Source organism: Chrysemys picta, chromosome 2 (genome assembly GCF_011386835.1).
Source record: "Chrysemys picta bellii isolate R12L10 chromosome 2, ASM1138683v2, whole genome shotgun sequence".
Lineage (NCBI taxonomy): Eukaryota > Metazoa > Chordata > Testudines > Emydidae > Chrysemys > Chrysemys picta.
The window spans coordinates 77,964,929-77,977,150 of NC_088792.1; the positions used below are offsets into that span (position 1 = coordinate 77,964,929).

The 12,222-nt window shown below is 39.9% G+C and overlaps 1 protein-coding gene across 2 annotated transcripts in view; it reads left to right on the forward strand.

Moving 5' to 3' along the window:
* Positions 1-393: 393 nt before the first annotated feature.
* GPD1L (glycerol-3-phosphate dehydrogenase 1 like) overlaps positions 394-12,222 on the forward strand; it is a 33,380-nt gene continuing 21,551 nt past the window's right edge. The window contains exons 1-3 of one of the 2 annotated variants that reach the window (XM_005278704.5): positions 394-578; positions 7,236-7,413; positions 9,120-9,260. In XM_005278704.5, coding sequence (XP_005278761.2) covers positions 526-578; positions 7,236-7,413; positions 9,120-9,260 — 372 coding nt within the window. In that variant the 5' untranslated portion in view covers positions 394-525. Of the gene's footprint in view, positions 579-831; positions 988-7,235; positions 7,414-9,119; positions 9,261-12,222 lie in introns of those variants that run through there. The other variant, XM_042840509.2, reaches the window with a different exon arrangement.

The window sequence follows — 12,222 nt, forward strand, 5'->3', positions numbered from 1 at the left end:
TGGGGCAGCTTCTCTCCATCAGGACAACTTTTCACCCTGGTTGAAAAAGGGAGCCCCCCATCCAGCTCTCCTTGGCCAACAGATAGCCTGAGACTTTGATTGCTTGCCTGGTGTTTGGGGGGGGGGAATCTGGGGGAGGAGCCTCTTGACCCCCCAGCTCCAAGAATGAACATGCCCCCAGCTGTGGAAAAGGATGCACAAGAGGATCCTGCCCGCCCCGCCTGGATCCTGCCCGCCCCGCCCCGCCCTCCATCGCCCGGCTTGCAAGCAGAGCGCATTCTAGGGAGCCAGTGCAGACACTAGCCCGCGTCCGGGGGGGCGGTCAGCTTTGCACCCGCACCGGGGCAAGGACTACAGCTCCCAGCAAGCCGCGGGAGCAGCAGCATGTGAGCGCCTAAGGGCGGGCGGCGTGCACCGGGCTTTCTCTCCGGTGCACGGCTGGGAGGCGCTCGCCGCTGCTTCCCCTGCCGAGACCCGGTGCAGAGCGGCGCGGCGCGGCTCGCGGCTGGTGGTGCAGCGCCCGCCATGGCTCTGGTCTCGGCGCCGCTGAGAGTCTGCATCGTGGGCTCGGGGAACTGGTGAGTGCGGCTGCCCGCAGAGCAGCGCGGGAGGAGCCGCCGCCCCTCGCCTCCTCCCCGGCGGTGCCTCTTGTGGGGGCAGAGAAACCCGGGCCAACGCGTGGAGAGGGCGTAGGCCGGAGCCGCTCTGCGCTCTCTGCCAGGGGTGGGGGAGGATGGATTTTCAGGCTGGGTGTACAGCCTTCCACCTGTGGGGATGGAGGGTTTCCCCGCCTCAGGAAACTCTGTAGTAAGGCCACCGGGCCTGATTCTCCCCTGGCTTGCACGCAGTGAAGCGTTGGTACCGGACTAGAGTGGCTTTGGAGTGGTACCGTTCTGAAAGCAAAATCTGGCCAAAGTTGTTCTGCTCATCTCTAGTTTCAGTTAAACCTCCTTCGTGTATTGCTTCTGGGGAATCTCTCCAAATCAGGTTGTCAGTTTGTGGAAAATACGGGATGCGATGTTTGTTTTTGTAGAGTCAGTTTGTTTTAGGATATGTGTGTTTAGGTTTAATTAGGATGCATTTTACTTCTGTTAACTTCAAAGAGGAACAATGTGGCAGTGTTGTCCCAACCATACAGGAAGAGCAAACTTTGGCTACACTGGGCCTGATTTCCCCCCACACTCCATTGCTCTAGTTCTGCATCAGATGTTCCACTGAAAGTCAGTGGTGTAACAAATTACAGAATCAGGCACACTGCTATGGCCCCCGTGTAAGTTAAACTTTTCTATACAGAAGTTACAATAGGATATTTTTAACCTGGCATCTGTTGTGTGCCCACTTCTGTCCTCTCTGATATCAGCTGGCAAAGACGTTAAAGATTCTGCACATTTTCAGCTGATTATGTTGCCTGAACTTGGACAAACTCAGCCCCCAAAATGATGAAATATACATTTATTTTATATGGTGTCTTTCATACAATTCAGATGAATTACAGGACACTGGGCAATAGTCTGTATCAGTAATCTCTTAATATCAAGAAGGGGAGTTGAGGTCAGATGGACTTCAATTTCCTACATGTTGTGGAGCATAAAAGGCTTAATAAAATGTGGCTTGATTGCCAAATCTGCCACTTGCTTTTCACTTTGGACAAATGACTAATGTCCCAATTTTGTTTCCATTAAAGGTAATGGGAGTTTTGCCATTAATTTCAATAGGAGCCGTACCATGCCCTTGACCTTTCTGTGCCTCAGTTTTCCACTTTGTCTTTTTCCCATTTTACTTCCCATCTGTGTAAAGAACGCAGAACCTCAGTTGAAAAGTGTGAAGTACAGAGTATTATTATTTATTAATTATATAAATGTATCTTCACAGTTTGTCACTTTAATTCATTTTAAAAACAGGATGCTGCCAGGGATGACTTATGAATAACATCAGTTAGATATAATTTTTAAAAAATGTTTAACTTTAGAGGACTCCAGTGTTTTTCCATGAATGGTAACATTCAGCTAGATAGAAAGGGATGAGCCACTAATGTTCTGGTTTTGTTTCACAAATTGTAGAGTCCCTGGTCAAAGTAACTTTAACAATCCCACTGTTAAAATGCTGTTGCTGTTCACTTTATGTAACTGCCTTTTAATATGGCTATTGTTTTGCAAAGTTCTGGAAGTTGCACAGTGCAAGGTCATGTGGAGTTTTTTTTTTTTTTTTTTTTTTTGAGGGAGTGATGGTTAACCAACTGAGATCATACCCTGATGCTTGCCTTGTACTAACTTGTAAAATGAACTTTGTTCTATAAAATGCTGCATAACTTTTGCTTTTGCTTATTTATTTCCTTTCAACTTGTCAGTCTCATACATGAAGCAAATAGGAATCTTTGCTAATTAAATTAACTGCGGTTACATATGGTCTATACTGAAACTAGCATGCATCGAAGTTTGAGAAGCTTAAATTGAAATTATATACTAGCTACAACTGTGTGGGTGTAGCTTTAATTATTGTTTTGTTGTGATTACTAATTGGATCAGCTCAGTATTCAAGAATTGCCCGTGTGTATGCTGACAGATATTTGGAGGGCAAAATAATCATATCTGCTAAATTGTGAGAAGAGATTGTGCTCTCGGTGGTAGGAACTGTCATTATCTTTTGGGCCAAACAACAGTTTGCCACACATCTCTTAAAGGGAAAGTGAATTGTCTATGAAGGGGTGGAAGAAAGAAAAATGAATGAAAAAGATTTTAATCTAGGAAATATTTTGATAAGCAACTATTTTCTAGCCCCTTATTAAATCACAAGTATTTCTATAATTCAGACTATTCTTCCGTGCCCCCCTCCCAAGAATCAAGAAGTGAGAGATCTTGACTAAGGCCCTGATTCAGGAAAGCATCTCAATTCAGTGCAGCACTTAATCACATTCTTAAAATTAAGTATATGCTTAAGTGCTGCCATGAATTGTGCAGGTCCCCATCTGCATGTGAACCCCTAAACTGAAACTGACTCTAAACAAAGGGAACTTCCCTCCTTCCTTTTGAAACGTCTTATCCCCCCATTGGTTCCTCTGGTCAGGTGTCAGCTAGGCTAGGTGAACTTTTTAACCCTTTACAGGTAAAAGAGGCATTAACCCTTAACTATCTGTTTATGACAGGGTCTTAGTCAGGAGCTTTCACACCTTGGATCTTGTTTTGTTTTTATATTTTTTTTAAAAAAAAGTCTAGATTAAAGGAATACCAGTGCTACAAGAAGCAGTTTGTTTATGCATGTGAGTACTCTGTTGAACTCAAGACTATTTGCAGGAATGGAGCTTAATTCATTTCATTGTGCAAATTTGACATGCATGATGACACACAATACAACATCCAAGAATTTTAGTAACTTTGCATAGGAGAAAGAAGTGCCCCAAAAAAATCTCATACTGCGGCACCTCTCGTGGATTTCTGCCATGTGTCAAATTACCTGTAACATAGGGCTCTTTAGATGGACTCCGTAATGATTAACAAACTGAACCATCTGTATCCTACCTCACCTACTTCTTTCTGACAGTTTCCACACTTCTCTTCTACTACACTATCACTCAAAAGAAGTCAGCACTGTGTTGCCTGGTGAGTTACCTTGATAATTCCCAATTGCCCTCTTTGGGTATGTCTACACAGCACTGCAATTAAAAACCCACAGCTGGCCTGTGCCAGCTGACTTGGTTTAATGGGGCTCGGACTCAGGAGCTGTTCTGGCTCAAGCTGCAGCCTGAACTCTGGGACCCTCTCACCGCAAAGAATCCCAGAGCCCTGCATTAAACAGGTTTTTATTCCTGGGCAGAACTTTGCACTTGCACCAAGGAGGAATATTGCCCTTTGAAATTGAGTTACCTTATTTAATGATCTGAGTGCTGTTAGCTTTCACTTGGAAGGTGTTCCTGTTGTGATTGAGAAGAATGTACTGGGTTTTCCTGTGCAACTGAACTACTGTAGGCACAAAATATTACAGCTTGACCCATGATGCCAGAAGTATTTTACTAGAAACAAATCAGTAAGCATACCAATTCTTTTGCTTGATAATGTCATGAATGCACTCTACGTCAACCCAAGGTGAGGAATGGACTTCTGATAACATGGAATCAGTTGTAGGAAAACTGAGTGTGCCGATTTGTGTGTTGGTTAAAATGGGGGTGGGGAGTTGCTATCTCACTCTATTTATGGCATTTAGATTCCTGATGTCATTCTTGTGACTTTGCCCAATTTACTTCTAGTTTAGTTCTTGTAACATTACAATGAAATAGGAAGCAGTGAAGTCACATTTTAGGTATTCCTGAACACAGGAAATCAATGACCAGCTTATTCTTATAACAGTCAAAGAAGGAAAAGAGACAGTCCAGACCATCTAACTATTAAACAATAATGGAACTTGTGGTGTGAGCAGTGCACACTGTACATATGCAAAGTAGGGCTGTCAATTAATCACAGTTAACTTACGCGATTAACTAAAAATAATTAATTACGGTTAAAAATTAATTGCAGTTAATCACACTTTTAATCATACTGTTAAACAATAGAATACCAATAGAAATTTATTAAATATATTTGGACGTTTTTCTACATTTTCAAATATATTGATTTCAATTACAATACAGAATACAAAGTGTACAGTGCTCACTTTATATTACTTCTTGTTCAGCCAGTTGCTCAGAAAAACAAGTTTGTTTACATTTACGGGAGATAATGCTGCCCACTTATTATTTACAATGTCACTTGAATGTAAGAACAGGCGTTTGCATGTCACTTTTGTAGCCAGCATTGCAAGGTATTTACGTGCCAGATATGCTAAACGTTTGTATACCCCTTCATGCTTTGGTCACCATTCCAGAGGACATGCTTCCATGCCGATGATGCTCGTTGAAAAAAAGTGCTAACTAAATTTGTGACTGAACTCCTTGGGGGGAGAATTGCATGTCTCCTGCTCTGTTTTATCTGCATTCTGCCATATATTTCATGTTATAGTAGTCTTGGATGATGACCCAGCACATGTTGTTCAATTTAAGAACACTTTCACTGTAGATTAGACAAAACACAAAGAAGGTATCAATGTGAGATTTCTAAAGATAGCTACAGCACTTGACCCAAGGTTAAGAATCTGAAGTGCCTTCCAAAATCTGAGAGGGATGAGGTGTGGAGCATGCTTTCAGAAGAGTTAAAAGAGCAACACTCTGATGCGGAAACTTCAGAATCCGAACCACCAAAAAAGAAAATCAACCTTCTGCTGGTGGCATCTGACAGATAATGAAAATGAATGTGCATTGGTCCGCACTGCTTTGGATCGTTTTTGAGCAGAACCCGTCATCGGCATGGACGCATGTCCTCTGGAATGGTGGCCAAAGCATGAAGAGACATATGAATGGTTAGTGCATCTGGCACGTTAATATCTTGTGATATCTGCTACAACAGTGCCATGTGAACGCCTGTTCTTACTTTCAGGTGACATTGTGAACAAGAAGCAGGCAGCATTATCTCCTGCAAATGTAAATAAATTTGTTTGAGCAATTGCCTGAACAAGAAGTAGGATTGAGTGGACGTGTAGGCCCTAAAGTTTTACATTGTTTTATTTTTGAGTGCAGTTATTTTTTGTACATAATTCTACATTTGTAAGTTAAACTTTCATGATAAAGATATTGCACTACAGTGCTTGTATTAGGTGAATTAAAATACTATTTCTTTTGTTTTACAGTGCATCTACCACTCCTATGTTCTGGCCATTACATCAAAGTCCCTCTCTGTTTTAATTCTCACGTCTTAAAAGCTAATTTTCATTTCCTTTTCTAACTCCATAAGCAACGTAAATTAGTTCAGGACAATAGCTTGACTCATGCTTTCCAGGATGTAGCAGGCAGACATTGCAGCATTTATAATCAAGATGTTAGTTTTGGTAACATTGTCACCTTCTTGGCTCAGGAAATTTTGTGGAACATGAAATACTGCTGTAAAAAGAAATACTCTATTAAAAAACACTTTCTTGCAGTCTTTTAAAGAAATAACACTTTTGTGATTTAATTCAACAAGAATTGTTATATGTAGTGAAAGTCTTTACATGGCATGTTATAAATATTTCTTATGCTTACTAAGTGATCACAAGGATTGTAATAGCCAAATCCCTACTGCTGCATTAAAAGCTCTTATAGAATGAATCTAATTCACTACAAATACTCTGTAATAAGCTTTGGCTGTTAGGGAATCATGCTAGGGGCTTATATGTGGCTAAATTTATAAAGTTAAAACAGTATTTTGCCTCTTAATATGCAGTCTTTTAAAGCACACACCTTTTTTCCTGCTCCCACACCCATGAAGTTACTTCTGATGGCCTCCCCTTAGGCTGTGGGGCAGGGGAAGGCAAATGGGAAAATGCAGGAAATTAATAATGATAGTAATAAGTAACATAAAAACCCCACACATGCACACACAAATCATGAACCCAAGGCCATTGGGAGTGGGAGAATCTGCTCTTCTTCCTCATATATAGTTCCTGTACCTGACTGCTATTGCTTGTAACTTTTCCTGCATAATGAAATTCTTGGGCAGTTTCACTGTTGTCCAGAGATCTGAGTAAATATGACTCCAGAATCTTGTTAATTTTATTCTGCTGCTGTTTGGGAGGAAAAAAGATTTGAGCAGCAATGAAAGTGTTTGTCTGCAAACTCAGGAAGATGGCACTGCATCAGATCACATTTGGAAGACTGTCACGCTGTAGTTGATGTTCTGCAGAAATTGATGGGTTAGTGCCCCCTGCCAAAGGAAATCTTCTCACCACTGGCAAGAGGATTTTACAAAACTTGCTGACCCATCATTTCTTTTTTAAATTTAACTTTTCAGTTATTTAGAAGTTGTATGTAGCTTCTTACCACTGCATTGAAAAATATAATCCTTTTGAATCTGTGCATATGAAGTTACTGAACTCCCCCTGGATGTCTGATGAGCAGAAGAAGCAATTAGAGGGGTATGAGTAAATGTTTCAGTCTACTGAGCTCTTTTCTGACTGTATTTGTTTAAACAAAAGCAAAATATATGAATGATTGGTTGATTTTCTCCCCCCCCCCCTTTATTAGTTCAAAATTTTTAAATAGTAATTGGACCAATTGCCTGGTTATTTTGGGGGTGGGTAGGATGGCGGGGGTGTGTGTATGTGTTAAGTGACCTTTTTTTCCAGAACAAAGTTAGTATAATTTTAGAATATCTTTTTTCTGTTTTCTTTCCTAGGGGCTCTGCTGTTGCCAAAATAATAGGCAATAATGTAAAAAATATGCAAAAGTTTGCTTCCACAGTGAAAATGTGGGTCTTTGAGGAAAATATTAATGGGAGAAAACTGACAGATATCATAAATAATGAACATGAAAATGTAAAATATCTCCCTGGTTACAAGCTGCCAGAAAATGTGGTAAGACTTGGAAGCTAAACTTGGCGCGCGCGCGTGTGTGTGTGTATATATATGTATGTATGTATGTGTGTATATATATATATATATATATATATATAAATTGCTTATAGTCAGAAGTGAGATAGGAGTGTTTCATTCACTTTTTTGCTTTTTGTCAAACTCTAATTATTTTGTTAATGATGTGGGCCCAATCAAGGGTTCCGAACAGCTGAGCTCTCTAAGGTAGTTGATAGCTAACATAATCTTGTAATAGATTTTCCCCTTAAATGACTTTATGGCACCATATGCTATATTGTGTATATATGCAAACACGTGAAAATAATAGAAAGATTAATGCCTTTGCCCTCAATTTTGGAAAGGAACTGACTGACAAGTTTGGAAGAGAGGTGGAATTTCAGACCCTCTGGAAGTTCACTACTGAAAGCTGCATTGAATTATGTAAAGGCTGTTCACTTTTGTAGTCATTTATGCCAGTGTAAAGTGCTGCCAAACTTGAATGGTGACATTTTTCACGCAGTTCGCACTGGTGTAAATGACAACATATTGTGGTGGGCAATCATGAATCTGGCCCAGAAAGAGCTAGAAGTAGGAGGAGAGAGCAGCAACTGACAATTTAATAGGAAAACCTATGGGTTAAAAACTGCCTGTAGCTAGATTATGGTTCTATTGGTGCCATTGAAACCTAAATGCTGCACCAGTCTCCTAATGTGAAGTAAATCATAAACTAATAGAACTGGAAGAGACCTTGAGAGGTCTAGTCCAGTCCCCTGCACTCATGGCAGGACTAAGTATTATCTAGACCATCCCTGACAGATGTTTGTCTAACCTGCTCTTAAAAATCTCCAATGATGGAGATTCTACAATCTCCCTAGGCAATTTATTATTTCCCTTTTGTCATAGACCAGGGAAACTTTGATGTTACCCAGGTTGTTCATGTTCATTACCTCCATTAATAGTGATTGCAGAGGCCACTGTACAACCCCAGAACTCATTTTTGGTGCCTCGGTTATTTCAAGTGTGGTTAAACATGAGGACTACTTTAAAGTCCTCATCACTTGTTGGAAAAGGGTGAAGTCTGGCAGGTGGCTTGGAAGCTGGTCACCTTAAAAAGAAAAACAAAACCTTTTAAGAATCAAAAATAGAACATCAGGAAACAGATGTAAGAGAGACTGGTGAAGGTTTTTTGCTTTTTTTTTTTTTTAAACAGGACATATCTATATTACAAGCACTACAGTGGCACAGGTGTGGTGCTGCAGCTGTGGTGCTGTGGCATTGTAATGTTGGCACTTGCTACAGTGAGAGGGAAAGGTTTTTTCCGTCGCCATAGTAAATACACCTCCTCGAGAGGTGGTAGCTAGGTCTACAGTGTGCTTAGGTTGACTTAACTACGTCTCTGAGGAGTGTGAATTTTTCACAGCCCCGAGCAATGTAGCTAGGTCGACCTAAGTTTTAGGTGTAGACCAGGCCTCATTTTTCTGAGTGCAGTAGTGTATGTCTTGGGTTGGGTTGGCTTGAAAGCATTTGATGCTCTCGCATGTGTAGGAATGTAATGTGCATGGGGTTTTTTTCTCTTATTGATATAACATGATAGAAATTATCATTCTCAGAAAGCTCGTCTAGATTATTTTTAGAGAACTTTTGAATAGAATTAATTTTTTAAAAATTCTTTTGTTTCACAACCCCCTTTCTCTCCCATAATTGTACAGATTGCCATTCCAAATCTTAACGAAGCTGTGAAAGATGCAGACTTGTTGGTCTTTGTCATTCCTCATCAGTTTATTCATAAGATCTGTGATGAGATCACAGGACGGGTACCAAAGAAAGCTGTTGGGATAACGCTCATCAAGGTATAATAAATGCTATATCTTAACATTGTCAATATATAATGGAATCTTCTGAAACCATTCAACTAAGAGTTTGATATGAAAAATTTTTCCATGTCCCAGCCAAATTGTTATTTTTTCTTGATTGTTCAGTAGGACTTCTTTGGATGTTCAATCAGAATTCAATCACTAGTCCTAGTCACTAGTGAATTGTTATGCAGTGTTTTTTATTTTATTCTTACTTTTTAGTAACAGGGAGGTGAGACTGCTTGCAAGACTAACTTAAAAAAATGTTTTGCACCACCAGGCTTTTCTGCCTATTACTTTCTCATTTTGGACACATCACTAGATGGAGAGCAGAGCACAACTATAATAGTCTGGTTGTTAATTCACATCCCAAACACTGAGCTGATCATTTTAAAAATTGACGAGACTGTCATGTGACTTTGAGTGGACAGTGCTCTCGTTCACATCAAAGATTTTGCTGCAACAAGAGAAACCAGTCCCAGTATGGGAACTTGTTGGGAACAGCATTTTAAAGCAGCTTTCATAGAGCTGGAGGCAAGGGAGTTTCTGTTAAATGACATTTTGTTTCTGAATATTAAGCTATGGTAGATTTGGTTATTCCCACAAGCTTCTAGAAGACATTACTTTGTTCTTGCCCTTCATTTGGTTGAGGGTCGGGGTGCTTTATTTTCTCGGCACAAGTTCCCCTTCTGTTCTCATTCCTGGCACAGGTTCACCCTCCAGATCTTTCATTTTTATTTTTTAAATAAATTTGTCTCTCTTTAGTTTAGCTGAAACCATTGAATCTTGTTTTTGTCAGTGCTGCCCTATCGAAGGGATTTAGTCTTGAAAGCTTGAATTTTATTAAAAGGTAACACTGCTCTAGTTCAGGTGTTGTGCTTTACAGATCGATTTTTGATTATACATTCATTGAATTGAAGGATGAAAGAAACAGGGCACATGATTCTGGCATAGTGTTGAAAGCAATAAATATATAGCGACGAAACATGTCAGCCATCTGGCTATCTGAGATGAAAATAAAATCCCATACTGAACGTTTTGAAGGCACCAAGTAGCCTACACCAACAGAATTGAGGACATGTTCCTTCACTCTTTTTCTTAAACTCTTGAGAGAAATGTAATTGATTCTTCCCTAACTTATTCTGGCCTGTATGTTTACCATGATGTCCTCTATGTCAATGTGAAACCAGAATAACTCTAAATGTCCGTCTGGTTACTGTGGCTTTTACCCAGATCAGATTTGGATCAGAAACTGGGTCTTTATTTCTTTAAAAATACAGTTTAAATTCTTGATGGTTATTGACTATATTTATGTAAAGAATAAATATTTAATGCACTGGTAAAATTATGCAAAGGAAAAAGTATTTATTTATGCAAGGGAAACACTTTCTATTTTCTTCCATAAACATTAGTATATTCTTAGTCTGAATATTTAATATAAAGTTGGATGACATCTCTTACACAAGCCAGAACTGGTTACCAGACAACTTCCCATTGTTAAGCTGCTTCTGTGGTCCAGTAGGTGCTCTCTTTAAATAAATGGTGCAAACTTTTTTTTTTTTTTAAATTCAGTTGCAACTGTGTGCAAACTACCTATTTCCACTTTCTGTCAATGGGACAAAAATCTGTACAAAGGGGCAGAGATCTGATCTCACTAACAAAAGAACATGTGAGAATGGAATCATCTCACCATTCATAAGTAATGGAGGATTTTTTTATTTCTAAGCACATGCACGTGCGTGCATGCATACACACACTTGCTCTATTTATATCGCTATGCAAGTACATTTAGCGTGGCCATGGGTAACAAATGCTGTAGTTAGTGTAGTTCTGCTCTGAAAGAGGGCTATGTAAAATGGCATTGGTGGGCTCCTCTCTCTGTCTGATTTCTATATGCAGTATATTCTCTTTACAAATAAAAGGTGTATGTTTAACTGCCAGACCTGCAAATTCAACCTAATATGTGAAAATAAATCTGGGTCTTTGGTGAATGCTGGACGAGGCCCTGAATGATGCATCTGTAATCATGTTGCCTTAAATTGATTATGACAGGGTAAATGACTGGAACTCAGTAAATGTTTGTGTTGAATAATAAGAGGAAATGGAATCCAACTTGCTTTTTTAGCATTGCAGTACAAGAAGAGCATAGGAGTGAAAAGCAATTTGAAAGCTTCTCTGGCCAGCCTTTGGGTTGTTCTAATTTACACCTAGTTGCTTCTGGTGACCATTGCAGCATCTAGATCTATTGCCCTGGCCTATGTTGGGAGCCATTACATTGGCTCTACACCACATGGGGAATACCCCTACACTGTGAAAGTTATCAGGTCAGATCCACCTGGGTTCCTGCTTCTTTTAAGATCAACTTCAGCCCTCGTAGAAGTAGGTGCAGCTCCCTTTGACTTCAGCAGAAGTCCACGGCAGGTCTGGATTTAGTATCCAGTCACATGTGATCTCTCTCAATGCAGGTTATTCATTCAAGTGTGCAAATTCATATCTAGGTAGTTGTTCCAAATGCCTTTTAAAGAGACTGAATGGCAGCTGTTGGTTAATTGCCTGTTCGGGGACCTAATAAATAGACTGTCAAGACATCTTTGGAGCTGTTAAAAAACAACACATACATGAGCAATCTTTCATATTCTCATCACTGTACAATATGGTCCACAAAGATGTTAAGTGAGAGCATGAGAGTGAAAAAAGTAATGCAACAGTATAGTAATTGACTTACATTTTAATTGGCTGGTTTCATACGTGTGTGTCTCACAATGTCTCTTAGTTGTGCAGTGTTTTTAAAAATAAACCATTTTTTGAGCCTTAGGAATGCAAAACTCTGCCAGCCAGAAATGTCTTCTGTGGCTTATATAAAGTTTAATGGATTTCAGCAATGCCTTTTTATACTTAAAAAAAGGCCATGGTGTAGTTCAAAGTGATGGTCTTCTGTGTGTTAAGTATGAGAAACTGT